Below are 21730 nucleotides of genomic sequence, written 5' to 3'. Positions count from 1 at the left end.
ACATGCTAAGCAGAAGGGGCAAATTGCACTTAGGTTTCCAATAATTTTCCACTAATGTCAGAATGTGAATAAAACCATTAAGACTTTCAAACAATTGAAAACAAAAAATGTAAAACAAAAAAAGATAAAATCCTTAAAACATTACTTGTTTGATAATATTTGAATGTATATTAGTTTATAAATAGTTACATAACGTTTCTACATACCCAAACAAATGCATATCTACATTCACACACAAAACCCTATTTCTTTGTATATTTCTACATGTAAACCTCATAATTGGACACAGTTGCCTCCACCGGCTAAATAGATCATCAAATATCTCACAAAAATGCCGTATTTTAAAGGTGGATGATGCTGGTCTACCATAAAGTGGTGCCAATTATAAAGAAAATAAGCATGATGAAATTAATCAGAACTGATCATTGGGTGCAATCACAATTACACAATTATTAATTTTAAAGATTCTTCAATTTCCAGTCACGCAGAAAAATTTACCTAGCAATTTTCATGCCAATTTCACTTTCACCAATGACTCCAGTACATGCGCTAGAATAGAGCAGTCAGCACACTTTACACTCCCACCTTATGTACCAACTTGTACATATTATCCAGTCTTCCAGAGGAATTGGGTAGGATAAAAATAGGAGGTACTTAAAAGGTTGGCACCGCTCAAAGTAAAAAAAAAAAGTCACTCGGTCTGGATGGGATGCATCCTAGGTTGCCGAGGGAAGGGTGGAAATTGCAGAGGTTCTGGTCACAATCTTCCAATCCTCCTTAGCTATGGGAGTGGAGCCAGAGGACTGGAGGATTGTAAATGTTACATTCCTGTTCAAAAAAGGGGACAGGAATAAAACCGGCAATTACAGGCCAATCAGCCTAACGTCAGTGGTAGGGAAACTTTGAGACAAGAATCCGGGACAAAATGAATTGTCATTTGTTAAAGTATGGGCTAATAAATGAAAGTCAGCACGGATCTGTTAAAGGCAAAATTGTGTTTGACTAACTTGAACGGAGAGGGTGGATGAGGATAGTGCAGTTGTTGTTTTGTATATGGACTTTCAAAAGGCGTTTGATAAAGTACCACATAATAGACTTCAGCAAAATTGAAGCCCGTGGGATTAAAGGGGCAGCATGGATACAAAATTAGCTAAGGGGCAGAAAACAGAGAATAGTGGTGAACATTTGCTTTGCAGACTGGAGGGAAGTGTGAAGTGGTGTCCCCTAGGGGTCAGTGTTGGGACCACTGCTCTTCGATAATATATTAACAACCTGGACTTGCGTTTATACGGCATAATTTCAAAGTTTGCAGATGACACGAAACTCGGAAATGTAGTAAACAGTGAGGAGGATAGCAACAAACTTCAGGAGGGTATAGACTAGTGAAAAGGGCAGATGAAATTTAACACAGAAGTGTGAAGTGATTCATTTTGGTAGGAAAAATGAGAGGCAATATAAACTAAATGGTACAATTTTAAAGGGGGGGGTGGGTAGGAAGAGACACAAATCTTTGAAGGTGGCAGGGCAAGTTGGGAAGGCTGTTAAAAAAGCCTGATTCTTGGCTTTATAAATAGAGGCTCAGAGTACAAAAGCAAGGAAGTTATGCTAAACCTTTATAAAACACTGGTTAGGCCCCAGCTGGAGTATTGTGCCCAATTCTGGACACCACACTTTAGGAAGGATGTCAAGGCCTTAGAGAGGGCGCAGAGGAGATTTACTAGATTGGTAGCAGGGATGAAAGACTTCAGTTCTGTGGAGAGACTAGAGAAACTGGGGTTGTTCTCCTTAGAGCAGAGAAAATCCAAGGGGAAATTTGAGAGGGGTTCAAAATCTTGAAGGGCATTGATAGAGTAAGGAAAATCTGTTTCTAGTGCCAGAAGGGTTGGTAACCAGAGGACACAGATTTAAGGTATTTGGCAAAAGAACCAGAGGTAACATAAGGACATTTTTTTTTAACGCAGCAACTTGTTATGATGTGGAATGTGCTGCCTGAAAGGGTGGTGGAACCAGATTCAATAGTAACTTTCAAAAGGAAATTGGATAAATACTTGAAAAGGAAAAATCTGCAGGGTTATGGGGAAAGAAGAGGGGAGTGGGACTAATTGGATCGCTCTTTCAAAGAACCGGCACAGGCACAATGGGCGGTATCATTTTATGATTCTTGCCCTACAAGATTGTTCTGAGTAATAGTATCATAAAGTAGATTAAGAGCATGTGACATCAAACAAGTATGTTTAAATTTAGAGTGGAAAAAATGGAGAGCAAGCTCGCTCTCAAAATATATTTCTGAACAGCTAAAAATACAAATTTATTAAATGTGGCCAAATACTTATTTAAAAATATCTGATACTGTTAATCTGTGAAGATACGGGTTTTCTATTTAGAAACTCATGCAAAATCTGTTCCTAGTTAAAATTTATGGTTTTTAAACAATATTAAAGAGTAAAACCTCTTCAAATTATGCAGATATTACTTCAGATGCAGTAACCTACCAATTGTAATATATATTACCAAATATAAACAGTGCAAAATATTGGAAATTTTTAATAAAAATAAAGTTTTCAAAGATACCAAAAAGATGCATGGTTGTAAAAGTGCTTTACTTATAATAAAACGTTTAGTTGTTCAAACCAGTTATATTCTTTAAAATGTACCAATTCATGCAAGCTTTCCAACTGGTTTTGCTATTTCTTAATAGGGAAGCTGGAAGGCCCTAAAGCAGGTGCTTGTTAAGCCATTATCCTGCATGCAGGTAGCTCTTCTCCACCCTACCCCAATGTTCATGCCTTTTCTTCCTTGCCTAAGCACTGGTTAGTCCAATCACATCTGCCATGCAAATAACTGAGCAGCTGTTCCCTTCTACTCTACCTAATCTTGCTCAGTTGATTCCTGGCCCTGGCCAGTGGCTGTAGAGCGATGTAGTCATCCCCTAAACCAATTCTGCTGATGTACATCTACAGAGGAATAGAAAAGGGATGGAACACATAATAAGTAACAAAATAGAACAATTTTAATACCTTTTTGCCCCCCAAGAGGACCATAAAAACCAAGCCATCTCAGATCAAGGTGATATTTTAATGCAGAATTTTATTTTTGAAGAGAATAAGCTTTTTATTTTTTAAAACATTCTTCCCATAATTATTGGGGGTAAAAGAAAAAGCAGCATGTGCTCCCCGATGACTGAACGGTTAATTTCACCGTGTGATACAATACGAGGGTCAAACAGTCTCAGGACAATCCTAGGCGTTATTCCTGATTTGTGCTGATTAAACTGATCTCAGCTGGGTAGTGTGGTAATATAAATTGGCTTTGGTTTTCTTCTGGGCAGGGTGGCTCTCACTAGCTGGATTCCCCTGAGACAGTTGGCTGCTTGGGCAAGGTACTGGAGGGCTGCCACTGCCCTTGTAACCAAACCAATAATGAATCACTCTTTCAGGACAAGAGGAAAGAAGGCTGAAGAATTGTTTTGTTTAGAAAGTATCACATTGGTCCACACTGCAGATACATAATGATCGGAGATGGTTATACTGTTCAATGTCTGACATCTGAAAAGTGCTGACACAATGATTACATTTTCTTAATTTGCACACTCATTTAATGTTTCAAGAATGTCTCCAATAAAGTGTATTTTAAAAATTATGATGGGCACTAATTACGTGGGATTATATAGTAAACTTTCAGGTAAAATAAATTTTAAAACTTACACACAACAAAATGGATGAGAGTGTTCACTATAAATGTTACTTGATATGCACCATCTATTTTAAAGGATTCCAAGGCCTCATTATATATAATTTGCAACAATTTTTTTAAATAAATTGCATTAGTTGACTTTTAATCTATCCAATTCAAACTCCGTGCACACTAACATCAGCTCTGGTCGGGTGCAAAACAATAGTGAGCTTCTTCAATTCATCAGTGTGTGGAAAACTAAAATCAAACTAGAGATGGTTTCCTTGACCTGTTACAGTCACTGGCCTCTATCAGAGTTTATAACAGTGGAACTTTAGAGTTAAATTTAACATACATGGGTATTTGGTGAATGCTGGTGGTACAGTATTCGTGATTCTACAAATGAGAGCTGACGCGCCATGAAAGGGTACTCCAATTAAATTTCACTATCGAATTCTTAGTAGATGGTTTTTAACTTGATGCTCAACTAAAAGTTCTCCAACCAAATACACTTAAGTCACACATTTACTGAACAGTGTTCCGCTTCACAAAAAGTGAGCTCAAAGTAAAGTAATTTTGGAAATCATACACAACCAGCCCCGATGCAATAAAAAAGTACATTGTGGAGATGTAATTGTAAACTAAAACATCTTTGCCAAACATTATCACCTTTTTGAAATCAGATACTTTATGGAATGTATTGAAAATAACAATCGTCAAAATTCAGCTTGAGGGAAATAATTTTTTAAAATTAAAACCATCTTTCATTTAAGCAGTCACCACTTAGCACCATCACTGACATGCTTATGCAATTATGAAAATACAGCAGACTACATAAGCTAACAAATTTATTTGGCCCATCACTCATAAGCAACTACAGGAAACTTTTTTTTATCCGGCACCGACGGGACCGACGTGGTGCCGGTTCATCAACAATTCCGGATAACCGAAAGCTATAGTAAAAGATACGGAGCCGAGAGCTCCGTATAAAGCAACAAACAGGTTCAGAACAATGGCCACAAGCTCCAAGTGTCTCTGTAGCTTAGCAACAGCTGCAGCCACACCCTTGCACAGCAACAGATGGAGGAAGGCAAGTAATAAAACTTACCTGAACCTACTCCTGAATTTTGTCGGTTAACCGAGATTTCTGGTTATTTAGGTGCCGGTAAATCGAAAGTTTCCTGTATGATTTTTGTTTTATAGCAGGATGTGAAGAAGTTGCAGATTTTCTGAAAAGCTTCCATTTTATTATCATAGAATGATGCAGCACAGAGGCCCATTGTGCATGCCTGTGTCGGCTCTTTGGTACAGCTACCCAACTAGTTCCACTCCCCTGCTCTTTCCTCATAGCCCTGCAGATTTTTTCCTTTCAAATATATATCCAATTTCCTTTTGAAAGTCACGACTGAATCCAATTCCACCACCCTTTCAGGCAGTGCAGTCCAGATCACAACAATCGCTGTGTAAAAAAAAAGTTTCCGTATGTCGCCTCTGGTACTTTTGCCAATCACCTTAAATCTGTGTCCTCTGGCTACCGACCCTTCTGTCACTGGAAGCAGTTTCTCCTCATTTACCCTATCAAAATCATTCATGATTTTGAACACATCCATCAAATCTCCTCTTAACCTTCTCTGCTCTAAGGAGAACAACCCCAGCTTCTCCAATCTCTCCACATAACTGACATCCCTCATGCCTGGTACCATTCTAGTACATCTCTTCTGCACCCTCTCCAAGGCCTTGATATCCCTCCTAAAGTGTGGTGCCCAGAATCGAACACAATACTCCAATATCCATACTGCAACTGTCCCTTTAATCCCTTGGGCTTCAATTTTGCTAACAAGTCTATTATGCGGTACTTTGTCAAAGCTCCTTTTGAAAGTCCATATACACAAGATTAACTACACTACCCTCACCAACCCTTTTTGTTACTTCATTAAAGAACTCAATCAAGTTAGTCAAACATGATTTGCCTTTAACAAACCAATGTTTACTTTCATTTATTAGCCCATACTTTTCCAAATACCAATTAATTTTGTCCTGGATTACTGTTTCAAAGTTTCCCCACCACAGACATTGAGCTGATTGGCCTGGAGTTGTCTGGTTTATCCCCCTTGGCTGCAGTTGTCGGGTTTATCCCCCTCCTTTTTTTTTTAAAAACAGGGGTGTAACATTTGAAATCCTCCAGTCCTCTGGCAGCACCCCCATATCTAAGGAAGATTGGAAGATTGTAGCCAGAGCCTCTACAATTTCCACTCTTACTTCCCTCAGTAAACTAGGATGCATCCCATCCAGACCGGGTGACTTTTCTACTTTGAAGACGGTCAACCTTTTAAGTATGACAGTCTGTGAGTCTATGTGACAATGCAGGTTTAATTGTCTTGGAAGCCAATGATAACCACTGATCTATTATGATTGGTCTGTGTATCAGAATAATTCACCTGGACAGATTAGAATGAAATGTTGCAAAATGCATCGATCATATTTACTGAAGAGGATGATGATTTAATATCTGCCTCTCTGACCACTAACTAGCTAGAGCCACCTTTAGCACCATTTACATATAGGGCAATGTGAGTGGTTACACATTATCTGAACCCCTAGCTAGTGCAGAAATTCTATGTAATATCTGTAGTCAATTTTCAGGAATATATATCCTATTACCTTAGGGCAAACAGAGGGATAAAAAAAAATCCAGTTCCTTACATGGCTGTGACATACCATTAAGAATATCCCAAGATGTACTAACTCTTCCAATAACCATCTCTCTCCAGTCCAGACAACATGGAACTTTCACAGTTGGAGTTAAGAAAAAAAGTGCATTATTTTCAGTTGAATCATATTAGCCAGCTCGCAGCAAAACTGGTCAAGAAAAGAACTTGCACTCATATAGCACCTTTCATGTCCTCGAGATGTCCCAAAGTGCAATACATCCAATTAATTATTTTTGAAGTATGGTCAATTTGCACACTGCAAGGTCCCATAAATAGCACTGAGATGAATGACTTGATGTGCTTTATTTCAGTGTTGGTTGAGGCATAATTGCTCTTTTGCAAATAATGGCAGCAGACAGGGCCTCAATTTACTATCTCAGCTGAAAGACGCCACTTCTAACAATATAGCACTACCTCAGTGCTGCACTGAAGTGTCCGCCTAGATTAGATACTCAAGTCTTGGAGTGGGGCTTGAACCCACAACCTTCGGACTCAGAGGCGAGAGGGCTGTCACTAAGCCAAGGCTGATGAGGTTAGTTTAAAACCCTGAAATATAAACAGAAAACACTGGAAATACTCAGCAGGTCAGGCAGCAACTGTGGAGAGAGAGAAACAGAGTTAACATTTCAGGTTGGTGACCCTTTTGTCAGAACTTTTGAAGTATGGTCAACTCAGGCCACCGGCCTGAAACGTTAACTCTTTCTCTCCAATATAAATTGAAAAAGGAGTGCATCAACAGATGGAGTTATGTAGATAAACAGAGATTAAGACTATACTGAAACCTAAAAGGGAGGTTTATGATAAAACTAAGGTTAATACTAAAGAAAATCATGAGGAATATAGGATATACAGTGGGAAGATGAAAAGGGAGATTAGAAGGACTAAGAGAATCTGAAAGAAAACCAGCAAATAATGTAAAAGTAAATAGTAAGGACTTTTTATAAGCATATGTTAAAAGTAAAGGAATAATTACAGATTGTAGAATCACTTAGGGATGAAGGTGGTAATCTAGTTGTGGAGGATGAAAACACAGCAGAGATATTAAATACTTTTTGTGTTAGTGTTTACAAATAGTAGAAGTGAGAATGTAGGTTAGGGCTGAAAAAAAATTGGTGGAACTCAAAAGTGGGCAAATCATCGGGGTGCAAAGACATGCAAGTCAGAGAGGAGATAGCAGAGGCTCTGACCATAGTTTTTCAATCCTCATATATGCAAATTGTGCTGTGAGACTGGAGAGTGGCTAATAATACCTCTGTTCAAGAAAGCAGAGAAAAAGATAAACCAAACAACTATTACAACAACTAGCATTTTGTCCTGGCCTTTATCCCTTACTCAACATCACAAAAAAAAAGATAATCTTGTCATTATCACATTGCTGTTTGAGAGCTTGCTGTGTGCAAATTGGCTGCCGCATTTCCTACGTTACAACAGTGACTACTTCAAAAGTACTTCATTGGCTGTAAAGCGCTTTGCGACATCCTGAGGTCATGAAATGCACTATATAAATGCAAGTTTTTAAAATATAGCACCTTTAATGTAGGAAAAAGTCCAAAGGAACTTCACAGGAGTGTAATTGATGAAAATTGACTGAATCAAAAGGAGATATTAGTAGGGGTGACTAAAAACTTGGTCAAAGAGGTAGGTTTTAAGGAGCATCTTAAAGGAGGAGAGATTTAGGGAGAGGATTCCAAAGCTTAGAGCCTAGATGGCTGAAGACACAACCACCAATTATTGGGCGAAAGGAGTGAGGGCTGTATATGAGGCAAGAATTGGAATTCTTGGGACTATAGACTATAGTCTGACTCCAGTTATGGGCAAATCTTAAAATCCATAATCCAAGATCAAATTAATGAACATTTAGAGATGCATTCATAGAAAACCAGAAAAGGCATGTTAAAGGCAAGTCATCTTTAAGAATTTTTTTTTTTGAAGTGACTGACTGCATAATAAAAAGGAACACAGTAGATGTACGTAGATTTTCAGGAAAACATTATATTTGACGGGAAGGTAACAATGAGTTAAGGTTAACGGGTGTTGCTTGGAGAAAAGTCAGAAGTCGTGTACCCCAGGGGTCAGTGCTGGGTCCACTTTTATCAGTGGGGGGCCTGGGTGTTCTGGTTTGTTGGAGGTCTGAGATGGAAAATGGGAGCTCCATGAACAGTATGAGGGCAACAAGTGACAGGTTTGGGCAGGTAATAAAGTAATGGAGGAGGGCAGACTGGATGATAAAATAGTCTGGAAAATAGGTGGGTTTATAGGGAAAGATTCAGGTAAGCAGTTTGGAAGTTTGATGAGAGTGCGTGGGTAGTAGGTTAAAGCCCTAAAAGGTAGGAGGGGTGGGGTTGTTGGAAGACCCGAGAGCTGGGGGATGGAGGCTGCGGCAGGAGAACACAGGCGTTGAGAGAAACTGCAAGGCCAAGCCTGTGTCAGAAGTTAAGCTTCAGGGCTGGGGGAAAAGACAATAAAAGCATTTACAGGAGGAGTTGAATAATTTGTAGTATTTGTTGCAAATTATTTAATTTTTATATGTTTATCTTATAATGTTATAATCTTATAAAGAAGTAACTGGTAGATTCATGGACAACTCAAAACTGGGTGTATAACGGAAGGCTGGATAAAAAAAAAGCCCCATACCATAATCCAAGTTGAAGTCCTGAGATTTATATAAAATCTTTATTAGCCAAAAAATGTTCATAGATGAATCCTTTTGAAGTAATTTGTTACTAATTATATAGAGGATTTTAAAAGCATTGCCCATTCATATAGTAAATAGGACAAATTTAAAAGACAATGAGAAATTATCCTTATCACCATTATTATTTGGTTCATATTCTGGGATGACAGTTTCTCAACTTTTTTTTTTTTTTTTTTAAAAAGGAAAAAAGTAGCACGGAGCTTCATTTTATTTTCACAATATATATATGGAAAGTGCTTTGAATAATTTTAGCGCTAAAGATACTTCTATTTCAGGCCAATTTATTAAGAACCTGAATTAAGGGAGGACGATTCTATCTGGATTCAGCTGAACAATCGAGGAGTTTGCATTAAAATTTGGCAACGTATATGGTTGTGACTGTAAATGACTATACCTGTTGGAATGGATTGCTTTGGCAAATAGTTCCAAAATTAGTTTGGGGGGGTGGGGGGGGGGGAAAGAGGGTGGCAATTTGGCAAGTGGGGTGCTAGACTTGTCCTGAGAAAGCCTCAAGGCAATGATGCAAACCCATTGTTGATTATATTGAACCTTCAGAAGCAATAATTTATGCAAAACTACTCTGTAAAGTATACAATTCCATTTTTTTTAAATGACAGAATATTGTCCATTTCTCTAAGGCCTTCAAAGTATCTGAAGCAATGACAGTATTAGGTGCTAAATATCTTATTCATGAACCTTCTTGCATTATCTGCTAGCAATCAATTATACAAGGCTTGAGAAAAAATATATATATGTATGAACAAGTTGTTGCTACTTCAAGCTAGCATTTATTAATCAGTGCTGAACAGAGAAATTGGTCTGTGTTTACAACAAAGGGCTGGGTCCTCACCATACTAAGGGATTAGATGTTAAGGGCATAGTATCTTTCATCTTATGATCTAAATATATATTCAGCTAAAAGCTTTCATCGAATGGGGTTACCTTTCTTATTCAAAAATAAAATGAAACAAAATCAGCTTAGCCACCTGTAGTTATTCGTATGGGTAAGTGAGCGAGTGCAGCTAATAATTCTTCTATTGCTAGAGGACTGTCCAGGAGGTTTGCAGCCTCCTTTAATAGAGCGGCATAATCGTGATCTGGTTGAAAAAGTAATGTAAAGTAGATAAAGATGGAAAACAGTGTTGCGTATTTGTACAAAATAAAGCATAAATTCTGCATAAAATTAATGTTATTAATATATTCCAACTGAACTGGCAACTTTCACACTTCTCTCAATTTTAAAATAATCTCCTATCACCTTAGGTTTCCTTGTACAGTGCACCATTCCCCAACAGAAGGGCCAAGCCTCTACTGATATCACTGTAAATAGCCAGTGAAGTGTGTACAGCCAGATCAAACTGACTATTCTCTCTCCCTGAAGGGAATGTACTTTGCTTCAACTCAGCTCTATGTCTCCTCCAAGGTTCCTGCCAAGATCTAGAATTTGGTGTGTTGAGAATTATTTGCAAGAATCCAGGTCCTATCTCTCCATTTTTGGCTTTTATTTTAGGAAGCCTTACTAAAAGACTTCCTCTACTTGTTCAGACACTGGTTAGAATAATTTTTAAATATGGTCTTTAGGTATATTTTGTAGGTATCTCAAACAATAGTTGGGCTCTGTGTTGATACTTATAATAATAAATAGTATTCAATAAAAATGTATAATTTCTCATCTTGAATGAAAGCATTACTTAATTAACACATCATGGGCGTATTGAACATACAGATAGATAGGAATTATGATTTTAATGGAAAAGTCGTTATAACCAATAGTTAAAGACATAGAATTCAGAAGTTCAGGGGGAGTCGAACTATACATTCTAGCCTGTACTTGATGGCCTGCAGATGTAAACCTCTTCCGGCATCATGACAAATCCATGCTCATGTGGGCCATACGGCCCCTCGAGCCTGCTCCACCATTCAATAAGATCATGGCTGATCTTTGACCTCAACTCCACTTTAATGCCCTATCCCCAGATCCCTTGATTCCCCTAGAGTCCAAAAATCTATCTATCTCAGCCTTGAATATACTCAACGACTCAGCACCCACAGCCCTCTCGGACAGAGAATTCCAAGGATTCACAACCGAGTGAAGAAATTCCTCCTCATCTCAGTCTTAAAAGGCCGGCCCTTTATCCTGAGACTATGACCCCTAGTTCTAGACACTCCAGCCAGGAGAAACAATCTCTCAGCATCTACCCTGTCAATCCCCCTCAGAATCTTGTATGTTTCAATGAGATCACTTCTCATTCTTCTAAACGCCAGAGAGTATAGGCCCAATCTACTCAATCTCTCCTCATGGGACAACCCTCTCATCCCAGGAATCAATCTGGTGAACCTTCGTTGCACTGCCTCGAAGGCAAATATATCCTTCCTTAGATAAGGAGACCAAAACTGTGCACAGTACACCAAGTGGTCTCACCAAGGCCCTGTAATAGCGGATGCTGGAAATCTGAAATAATAACAGAAAATGCTGGAAACACTCAGCAGTTCAGGCAGCATCGAGGAGAGAGAAACAGAGTTAACCTTTATGGGTCGAGGACCCTTCGACAGAACTGGAAAAGGTTAGAGAAGTAACTGATTTTTAAGCAAGTGCAGGGGCAGGGACAGTGAGGAGGGGAGGAAAGAACAAAGGGAGGGACTGTGATAGGCTGGAAGGCAGGAGAGATTGACTGACCAAAGAGATGATGGTGCAAGGGAAAAAGAGAAGGTAATGGGACAAGTTAAGAAACAAAAGATGTCTCTAGACGAGGTGTAAATGGTGATGGCAGAATCATCAACAGCTATCATGAGAAAAAAAGGGGAAAAATATAGGAGGCTAGGTTATAGTCTGAAATTGTTGAACACGATGTAGGGTGTTATAGTCTGAATCTTTCGATTAGGCACTTTACAGCCTTATGATTTAAGTGCCCCGTTACTACTACAGGTACACTATCCCTTATCCGAAAGCCTTGGGACCAGCTGAGTTTCGGTTTTCGGAATTTCAGAAGGTATTATTATAAAACTGGGAAATTTGTATTTAATATAAATTTTAAAAGTTCAGGCTACCTCTTGCGACTGTTCCATGTTTCATTCCCCTTCCTGCTTCTCTGGAAAGCCGGATATTGGCTGACTTCTACTAAGCTGGCCCGCAAATCAGGTGGGGGGGGGGGTGGGGGAGAAAAGAATATCAGACGGGCCGCGGTTCAGGTCGGGGGGGTGGGGTCGGGTTGGGGGGGGGGGGGGGGGAAAGAAGAGAGAGAAAAGAATATCAGACAGGCCGCAGGTCCGGGGGTTGGGGGGGCGAGTAAAGAATATCGGACGGGCCGCGGGTCGGGTCGGGGAGAAAAGAATATCGGACGGGCTGCTGCAGCTATCGGAGGGGCCGCTGTATTGTTGGGTTCACTCTCCCGGTACCTCCTTCACACTGCCCAGCTCAGCCTGCAATCTCTTACCCAGGAGGGAACTGTGTGACCCTCTGCCCTGCTCAGCGTAAGTCGTGCGCCACTCTGGTCATGTCGTGCGCACGACTTACGCTGAACGAAAAAACTTTCGGTTTTTAGAGGTTTTCGGTAGTTCGGATAAAGGATAATCTACCTGTACTTTAATAATGGATTCCTGTATTTTCCAGAACACTGACATCAGGCTAACTGGCCTGTAGTTCCCCATTTTCTCTCTCCCTCCTTTCTTGAATAGTGGTGTTACATTTGCTACTTCCAATCTGCTGGGACCTTTCCTGAGTCTAGGGAATTTTGGAAGATCACAACCAATGCATCCACTATCTCTGCAGCCACCTCTTATAGAACCCTAGGATGTAGGCCATCAGGTCCTGGGGATTTGCCAGCTTTTAGTCCCATTAGCTTTTCAAGTACTTTTTCTCTACTGATATTAATTACTTTAAGTTCCTCAATGCAATGACACACCAAACCTAGAGGGGCTCAAGTTGTGTTGAAGGATTTGAAATCTTCCTGGAGTGTCACTGGGTATCAACTGCTTGTTGACATTAACAAGAAAATCCAGTGAAATTGAATTGGAAATAACTGGCACTTCTTTAGAAACTTTTACGACCGCAAGATGTCCCAAATGTTTAAGTACTTTTGAACTGTACTCACTGTTATAATGTATGGAAACAACAGCCAATTTGCATACAGCAAGTCCCTCAAATAGCAATGAGATAATGAGTAGGAAATCTGTTTGTGACCTAGATTATGTGTTCAAGTCTTGAGTGGGGCTTGAACTCACAACCCTCTGACTCAGAGATGAAAGTGCTACCACTGAGCCAAAGCTGACACCTGAATTAGCAGCAGAGATAACCAGTCAACTTATCTCTGACCAATTTAAACTAATCATAATGTAATTTTGCAACAAAAAGTAAACCTCAGAGATCTAGTAGAGATAGAAATGCATCTATGTTACACCAATTTTGAAATGATTGTTTACAAGACAAACATCAAAGGAATACCGAAGGGAAGGCTCACAAAAATATTATGATCCTTTATGAACTGACAGATACTATGATTAACAATACTATTAACGGTGTACGGTGGCACTCATATTTGAATGTAGTTCAACCTGTATGTTAGTTATTACTGTAAATTAAATAAATGGAATGCAGCACCATAGGGGATTGTCTTTATCTTGGCATTAATTGATAAACCACTGTTATTTAGCATTATAAACTTCTTGAAGGAGAAAAAGCACCATTGCGCTCTTGAACTGGCCAAGAAAAACGCAACAGTGAGTGACGTTGTAGAACTCTGATTCCACTGTTTTGTTAAATAAAATCTGTTCTCCAAATTTTTAAAGAGATATGATACTGATAGTTTCATTTGTATTTGAATTGTCACCACAATTGGGACAAAAACAAAATGGGTCAGCTACTTCGTGACTTCCTATGCTATGTTGTAAAGCATGCCATTCTTGCTGCACATGCCCTTAACATGAGAAGTGCACAGACAGAAGTTTAAGCAGCTAAGGAAAAAATCCATTCAGTACACATAACAAAATGGTTATTGAGTCAGATGAAATGTGGAATGTGTGGCTGGACAACGTAACTGACTACATATGTCTGTCATTTTAAGTCAGTGGACAGATATCTAGAAATCATTCCAGATGATTAAAAAATGTGGTTAATTGATCAAGAATGTAAAATTCTCAAGCAGCTAGGCGCCCATGTCAATTATTTTATAGCCTCATGAGTGCAGATCAGCTGTCACACGGGTAGGAAATCAGACATCTCGTGCTATCCCGCTGCTCAGCCTACACAGAATGAATCAGAGTTGAGCAGGATTCAAGCGGGCTGAAGACCAGTAAATCAGGTGTTTTTAATATGGCGAGGTAAGCCATAAATCAAACCTCTGCTAGTTTTGTAGAATTCCTGTAACTCAAAACAAATGAAGACTGCACAAGCTTATAAGGTACTAGCTGGGGGAGCCCGGCTTTGCCAGGGCTGTTTTGGGCCGGGCGGTTTAAATCGAGTCCCAGGCTTTGGGGCCTGTCTGTCTGTTCCTGTGTGAATCTGCTGCCGGGCAACATTTCTACCTTTTAATAGCTACAAAGATGAAAGTGAAAGTACTTTTAAAAATTACATAACATTTACCAAAAATGTTTTATAAGAGATACTAACTTTTTCGAAGCTGGATTAGCAGAGTAGTTTGAGCTGGAAGTAGTGAAGCAATGGCTGGCCGATGCCCGAGTTGAAAAGCATTAGTCCCGCCCACAGACGCAGCGATTGGCCAACCATCAGGCGACTGAACTGTAGGATTGGTCAATCGCACCGGCACAGGATTGGTCGACCTTGACGTCAGTCAATCAATGCTACTTAGCAGATAATGAGTTTAATTTTGAAGGTTTTTTGCATAACGCGCGAACAATTTTTGTCCGGCCGAAACGTAAATACGCTTAGGACGGTTCTGGAATCGTCAGCTTTCTTTCGACGTAATGCACGTGTAGGTACGCTCTTAAGGGGCAAAGTTGCCTGCATTCAGAGACAATGGATTACCAGAGATACCAGTGGCCAGAGTTTGGCTGGTGTCTTTCAGTCATACAGGGTGACAGATATGAGGGGTCACTTGTGGAAGGTTGGTAATGTAAATGGGAGGGAACAGATTGCCCCTTGTTTGTGTCACATTTTGGGAATCTTGACTACTTGACCTAGGAGGGATTTTTGGTTTAAGCCATAATAGGTTTTTAATTCAGATTTAGGATTTTAAGTGTTAGCTCACAAAGGTCCTGAGATTTGTTATAAATGTTATTCTGTAAAAATAAAGCAACTTGATTTGTATATAGCTTCACCTCACTGAAGCGTTAATTAGTCCACTTGCGGAAGATTGGAGGAATGCACACGGAGGCAAGTAAAATATTATGGTATCCAGTTCATATAGCATGGGGGCATTATTGTTACAGTCCACACGGGTCATGCTATCATACTGGCCAGTAAAGGCCTGATTATATGGATACAGGAGCCAGTCACAAGACCAGTAACACAGAAATCAAAAAACTTTCTGGAGCAGACCTGAAACGTTTAACTGTTATCTTGGCACCAATTGATAAACCACTCAATTAGCACAAAATGCTTCTTTTATGGTGGCTTTTATGATGCCTATGAAATATTCATAGCCAAACTCTGTGGTTGGACCAGCCCTCACAATAGACAAGTTGAGGCTTTGAGCATCATTGTGCAAATCACAACAGCTGGTTTCTGTATGGGATAGTTAATACTCAGTTCCACTACTTCCAAGAATCAACACTTCCTCAGCAAAAACAGTCAGAAAGTACAAAGGAATCTCACCCACTCAGACAATAAACAGGCTGTCTAATGCTATGGCTTGACTGCTTGAGCTCCAGCAACATCTTGGCAGTCATCACTTTGAAGCTGTTGCCAGCAAAGCTCTTTCTGAACAAAAATTACTTGAGGATTATCTGAGCTTTCTGCAGATAAATGGCCCCTTTATGTGATCACATCTTACACCTGCTCAAATCATCCATCTACCAGTGACATGCTGCATTCTGTGGTGTTGAGCAGAACGCCCGATTACATTTTGATTACACAAATGTCATATTTACATGCAAGGAGTGTACTGAATTTTGAATTATGTAGTACAACTCACCTAGCATATGGGGAAGGGGGAGTAATTACACTCCATTTTATTTTTAATATTAGTTATTCAGACAAATTACAACTATCATTGTAGGAGCAGCTTTCGTGCCACTGATGAGACCAGATCTTTAACTTGTGTGAACTTCAGCTTCCCCTTCAAGATATTAGGCTGGTTACTTCCTTTTTTCCAAGACCCTACCATAAGAACCTTCCTCAGCATACCTTGCTCGGAGCCATGGTACAACAAATGGGCCTCACTGCGTCCATCTGCATGCACATATTGGCTACCATTCTGCCCCAGACCCAACTTCTACTTTTCTTCTTCAGCCACTTCCTAGCCCTGCTCTCTCTCCTTCCATGCCCTCGTCCACCTCCCCATTGTTTATCCCATGAACGTACTTGACATTAATGCCCAGCCTACTTTACAACATAAGCATTAGGAGCAGGAGTAGGCCATACGGCCCTTCGAGCCTGCTCCGTCATTCAATAAGATCATGGCTGATCTTCGACCTCAACTCCACTTTCCCGCCCGATCCCCATGTCCCTTGATTCCCCGAGAGTCCAAAAATCTATCTATCTCAGCCTTGAATATACTCAACGAGTCAGCATTCACAGCCCTTTGGCGTAGAGAATGCCAAAGATTCACAACCCTCCGAGTGAAGAAATTCCTCCTCATCTCAGTCTTAAAAGGCCGACCCCTTATCCTGAGACTATGCCCGCTAGTTCTAGACTCTCCAGCTAGGGGAAACAACCCCTCAGCCCCTACCCTGTCAATGCCCCTCAGAATCTTGTATGTTTCAATGAGATCACTTCTTTTTCTTCTAAACTCGAGAGTATAGGCCCAATCTACTCAATCTCTCCGCATAGGACAAATCTCTCATCCCAGGCATCAATCTAGTGAACCTTCATTGCACCGCCTTTAAGGCATGTATGTCCTTTCTCGGATAAGGAGACCAAAACTGCACAGTACTCCAGGTGTGGTCTCACCAAAGCTCTATACAATTGTAGCAAGACTTCCTTACTCTTGTACTCCAACCCCCTTGCAGTAAAGGTCAACATGCCATTTGCCTTCCTAATTGCTTGCTGTACCTGCATGCTAGCTTTCTGTGTTTCCTGTACGAGGACACCTAAATCTCTCTGAACACCAACATTTAATAGTTTCTCACCATTTAAAAAATATTCCATTTTTCTATTCTTCCTACCAAAGTGAATAACCTCACATTATACTCCATCTGCCACCTTATTGCCTACTCACTTAACCTGTCTATATCCCATTGCAGGCTGTTTGCGTCCTCCTCACAGCTTACTTTCCCACCTAGCTTTGTATTGTCAGCAAATTTGATTACACTCGATCCCTTCATCTAAGTCACTAATATAGATTGTAAATAGCTGAGGCCCAAGCACTGATCCTTGTGGCACTCCACTAGTTACAGTCTGCCAACTGGAAAATGACCCATTTATCTCTACTCTCCATTTTCTGTCCGCTAACCAATCCTCAATCCATGCTAATATATTACCCCCAGCCCCATGAGCCCTTATCTTACATATCAGTCTTTTATGTGGCACCTTATCAAATGCCTTTTGGAAATCCAAATATCCACTGGTTCCTCTTTATCTACCCTGCTAGTTACATCCTCAAAAAACTAATAAATTTGTTAAACGACAATTTCCCTTTCATAAAACCATGTTGACTCTGCCTAATCATACTATGATTTTCTAAATGCCTGCCACTGCCCTAGGCTCGAGTCCCTCTTGAATGAGCCCAAGTCCTCCCCTCTGCTCCTCCCTTGGTATTCTCCAACATGCCCATTGCAGTAACTGTTGCTGCCACTCCCAGAATGGCAACCACCCCTTCAACTCATTCCTTGGGTTAACCACCCTCATCCTACTTCCCATCTGTCTTATCTTTTCTATTGCCTCCCCCAATCCCACCATTAGATCTTGAACCATTGTCCCACTCTGCATTGCAGATGTTTCCAGATGTTTACTCACTCAAACAAATTCCTTGCCATTCATGAACTCATCATGGATGAATATCCTGACATCCTGGCCTCGACAGAAACCTGGCTTGCAGGGCTGTACTCTTGCTCCTCATCAAAGCGTCTGCACCTGACTACACTTACCCCGTCCAAATCGCCACAGCAGCTGGTTGCTCAGTCAAATCCCAGCCCAACCTCTCCCTACTCGTCTAGCACCTCTCCTCCTTCAACCATCTCCCAATCCTCCTGTCCCGCACTTAAACTCATCTTTGAATTCATCACCAACTTCTCTCCTAACCTTTGCACCGAATGACTCATCGACAATTTCAACCTACACCTAAGCTCTCCTATTTCCCTTTCCCCTGAACCCTCTTTCTTGAGTCCTTATGCAACCTCACCATTCACATAACTCCTCCACTTACATCCATAGCCACCCCTTTAACCTCATCACCTCTCAGTCCCTCCATCTCCAAGGTCTCAATCACTAATAAAGTTATCTCTGACCACTGTCTAATCACCTTTACCATCCACATCCCTGGCTTGCTCCAACCTTACTAACCTCACTCTGTGCCCAAAAAAGTTCTCGACTAGTTTCCTTACAAACTCGCTCTGAAATTCCCAATTTCCCAGCCTATGGCCCGCCTCCAATCACAACACTACTGGCACTTTTGACCTGTTTAACTGTCCGCTTCTCTTTGCCTTTGATACCCTTATTTCCACCAAATCAGTCACCGTCTCCCACACCTTCCGAGTACGGCTCCCATCTGTGGTTCCTTAAGTCCAAGAGCCACAAACTGAAGCACTAGTTTAGTCACTCATCTTCAGATCTAGCTGGACTACATGAAGTTCCATTGTGCCTCACTCTCAAACTATTACTTCAGGATTATGCTAGAGGGTAAAGACAACTCGCAGCTCCTTTTCTCCGTGATGAACTTCCCACTCAAACTCCTTTCCCCAATCTCTCCAACTTCACAATATCAACTGCAAAGAACTCATGAATTTCTTTGTCTCTAAGATTGAGACCAACCATGCAGCAACATCTCCTAACCTCTGCCCTGTTCTTCTAAACACCGCTCATTCATCCTACCCCTGATTCAACATCATCCTGTACATTATTTTCCATCAGACTAACCTCTTGCTCTATAGATCGTATCTTGACTCACCTCCTGACAAATCAATTACATTGCTTGGCCCCTTTGCTTGTTAGCATTGTTGATAGCTTCCTTTACTCAGCACTAGCCTTCTCCCTTTCAAAACTGCGATCAGAGCTTTATCCTTAAAAAGTCCATTCATGGCTCCGCCCCTCTGTATTCTACAACTATCATCCCATCTTCCAAATTCTCTTTCCTCTAGAAGATCTTTGAACACGTCATCATTTCTTCACATTGTGGGCATCTTTGCCAAGCTCCCACCTTGAATTCCTTCTGCCCTGCTTACATCACCGAGATTGCCTCAGTCAAAGTCACAAAATATAACCTTTAAGACTGCAACCATGGCATGTTGTCCTTCCTTGTTCTTTTTCACCTCTCCATCAATTTTGCAATCTCCAAACTCATCCAACATGTCTTTCCCAGCTCCAGAGGCTTTATAAGAGGCGTGTTCTGCTAAGTTCTATTACCAGGGATATTGACTTCTCAGCATCAGGGGCAAATTGAGAGCACTGTAAAGGGGGCCCAGAGTCTGGCAGTACAGAAGAACAAATAAGCAATAGGAGCAGGAGTAGGCTATACGGCCCCGCATGTCTGCTCTGCCATTCAATAAGATCATGGCTGAACTTCTACATCAACTCCACTTTCCCGCCCTATCCCCATATCCCTTGATTCCTGTGGTGATGGCAATTGAAGTCAGGCAATCAACTTATCATGGAAAGTTATGCTTGTACACCTTTACTATGCTTGTGGACACTCGTTACACACAAACGGACAAATCAGTTACGTAACAAAATTTACTTTGAGGGTTATACTGCAACTTTTATATTTATGTTAGATATTTATGCTGTATTTTAAATGGTTAACTGATAAAACATTCCAGTTTTATATCACTTCCCATTTTATATGATCCTGTGCACAAGTCAGCAGGATACAACTTTTGTTAACTAACCATCACAAAATAGCACTTGCATCTTGTAATAATTGAGAAATTAAGAGTTATACATGCATGCGGTGAAACAGCAAAATATTGCTCAAAATAAAACCACTTTGACTACAACGTTTACTCATCATTTAGCATATGGACACACACACACACAACAGATTAAATATCAACCTGCCCATGCTGATTTAAGAATAATTGCATACAGCTAATACTGTGCTGTACTTTAAAACTGCAGTTAAGAATATACAGTCCATTATCACCATACGGTATCTGTCTGATGTGAACTGCAAGCTTATACCAGTATAGATTTAGAACATTCACACAAAAAGGGCATCATCTAAAATACCAAATGTTATTCAACTGGATGTTTTTTCTGGTAACCTGCATAAAGATGAACATTCAAAAGAGAAACCACAATGCATGTGAAGTGTGCTACTGTTGCTACAGTAGCAGCTCTTACCTGTGACCTTTGTGCCAGGGTAGGTCGAGCATGTCTCCAGAATACTTTCCTCAGGACATCAGGCAACAAGCAGAGAACTACTAAAAGAATAATGCCAAGCCAGTTTGAAGCACTGGACAGCAAGTGAATGAAGACGCAGTACATTTCTTGTGACTGCAAAAATGGCCTATAAAGAAAGAAATTGGAGACACACATTATAAGTACATTTTGCTGCACAATCTTGTGAACCTCCTCCTCAATCCCAGACCAGAACGTTTTTAAACCTATAGTATTGCTGCAGAACTTGGATAGTAAAATGTTTTGTCCTGCAAAAAAATGTACGTCTATATTTGGTATTTGATTCTCATAACTATTCTGTGCAACTGTAACAAAAAACTATTGAGGGGCATCAACCAAGAACTAAGATATAATATTAAGATACAAGATCCACATCTAAACTTCAGATTAGTGGAACTTTCTAACTATAAATATTAGTATTCAAGTTATTTGAATATCCACAATTGTATTTTTCACAATAGAACAGAGAGTTTCTCATAGTTTAAGAGCTAGTACAAAACACGACTTACCAAAGTACTGCTCCATAAAGCATAGAGAATGCAAAGTAAAACATTATTGAACCCCAGGTAACAAAGTGGTTTATCCAGGTCCAGTAGTGTGTCTCTATTCCCAGCTTGTTTTTTTTTTTTGGAGGGGGAGGACAGAGGGGAAAAAAACAGAGTGTTAATTTAAAAAGAATTACTGGGAAAAACAGCATCAAAAGCATCAGCAGGGTTGACATAAAATAAAACTAGCGCAACCAAACGTTAAAAAGAAATTCCAATTAAAACAATAAAGTGTCATATAAATGAATGCTGGAATGAGGAGTTTTAATTTGCGCATCAGTAACTTCCAATGAGGTCAAGTCATTGACAATATTCTGAACAGATCAGGTGAACAATTAATGACGGGCAACAAAAATTCATTTTTAATAATTTTGAAACTGTAATGAAGAAGCTTCTACTTTTGAGTGTAAAGGGATCAGACCCACCCCGGGTCGGGGAT

The 21730-nt window shown here is 40.2% G+C and overlaps 1 protein-coding gene across 4 annotated transcripts in view; it reads right to left on the bottom strand.

Moving 5' to 3' along the window:
* Window positions 1-21730, bottom strand: part of atp11b (ATPase phospholipid transporting 11B) — a 194878-nt gene that overhangs the window by 33709 nt on the left and 139439 nt on the right. For 3 of the 4 annotated variants that reach the window (XM_085990137.1, XM_085990138.1, XM_085990142.1), the window contains 2 exons: window positions 21256-21359; window positions 20690-20855 (listed from right to left, as the gene is read on the bottom strand). In XM_085990137.1, coding sequence (XP_085846263.1) covers window positions 20690-20855; window positions 21256-21359 — 270 coding nt within the window. Of the gene's footprint in view, window positions 1-2868; window positions 2955-20689; window positions 20856-21255; window positions 21360-21730 lie in introns of all 4 variants that reach the window. The other variant, XM_085990139.1, reaches the window with a different exon arrangement.

Source organism: Somniosus microcephalus, chromosome 6 (genome assembly GCF_052327205.1).
Source record: "Somniosus microcephalus isolate GS21.2 chromosome 6, FLI_Smic_1.0, whole genome shotgun sequence".
Classification (NCBI taxonomy): domain Eukaryota; kingdom Metazoa; phylum Chordata; class Chondrichthyes; order Squaliformes; family Somniosidae; genus Somniosus; species Somniosus microcephalus.
Note: the sequence above shows the minus strand (reverse complement) of the source record. Positions and strands in the feature narration are given on the sequence as shown.